Source organism: Colobus angolensis, unplaced genomic scaffold (genome assembly GCF_000951035.1).
Source record: "Colobus angolensis palliatus isolate OR3802 unplaced genomic scaffold, Cang.pa_1.0 Scaffold144, whole genome shotgun sequence".
Taxonomy (NCBI): domain Eukaryota; kingdom Metazoa; phylum Chordata; class Mammalia; order Primates; family Cercopithecidae; genus Colobus; species Colobus angolensis.
In genome coordinates, this window is record NW_012114533.1 from 3,400,963 (window position 1) to 3,402,045 (window position 1,083).

The following is a 1,083-nucleotide window of genomic DNA, read 5'->3' on the forward strand; positions in this document are numbered from 1 at the left end:
GGGGTTTCGCCAGGCTGGTCTCAAGCTTCTGACCTAAAGTGATCTGCCCACCTCGGCCTCCCAAAGTGCTGGGATTACAGGCAGAGCCGCCATTACCAGCCAAGAGAAAAATTATTTGAAAGATAAAAATGGGGGCTGGGTGCGGTGGCTCATGCCTGTAATCCCAACTACTTGGGAGGCTGAGGCTGCAGTGAGCCGAGATTGTGCCATTGCACTCCAGCCTGGGCGAAAGAGCAAGACTCCGTCTAAAAAAAAAAGTGGAGGGGAGGTATTACCTAGTTATAATTAAAGGTTTATGAGTGTATGAAAGTTACTCCACCCCAGATGTATGTAACAACTAACTCTGGAGTTAAATTCAAGTTATGTAGACATGTACACATAATAAATGTTACCAGGTAAACTATCACATCTAGTTTCTAATGCACACATCAGCGTGTAGCTTAGCATTTATCATCTCAAGGAGCTCAAGTGGGATTAGCATATTTTACATACTCTCTGGTGTGGGAATTGAAGTATGTAGTGAGAAGTCTTGTGGACTATTTAAGTAGAGGCTAGTGATGGATTAGTAGAATACTGTTGTAGATCTGCATGGGTTTAGCTTGTGTACTAGAAACAAAGTAGGTCGTTGAGGACACAGCAAAATCAGCCTTAAAAGTGACTTGGAGAATCACAAATGTGGGGTGCTGTCCATCTGAGCAATGTGCCTTTCTCGTCCCTACAGAAGGAGAGGACAGAGCGGCTTGTCATCTCCCCCTTAAATCAGTTACTGAGCATGTTTACAGGGCCCCATAAGCTGGTACAGAAACGCTTTGACAAGCTCCTGGACTTCTATAACTGTACAGAACGGGCAGAGAAGCTAAAGGACAAGAAGACCCTGGAGGAGCTGCAGTCGGCCCGGAACAACTACGAGGCCCTGAATGCGCAGCTGCTGGATGAACTGCCCAAGTTCCACCAGTACGCCCAGGGCCTCTTCACCAACTGTGTCCACGGCTACGCTGAAGCCCACTGTGACTTCGTGCACCAGGCTCTGGAGCAATTAAAGCCACTGCTTTCGGTGAGTTTCTTTTTTTTTTTTTTTTTTTT

At 46.4% G+C, this 1,083-nt stretch overlaps 1 protein-coding gene across 1 annotated transcript in view; it reads left to right on the plus strand.

Annotated features, from left to right (window-relative positions):
• The window catches only part of DNMBP (dynamin binding protein), a 93,166-nt gene that overhangs the window by 74,998 nt on the left and 17,085 nt on the right, over positions 1 to 1,083 (plus strand). The window contains exon 12 of the mRNA XM_011935585.1: positions 722 to 1,054. Within this exon, the coding sequence (XP_011790975.1) occupies positions 722 to 1,054 (333 nt within the window). The remainder of the gene's footprint in view (positions 1 to 721; positions 1,055 to 1,083) is intronic.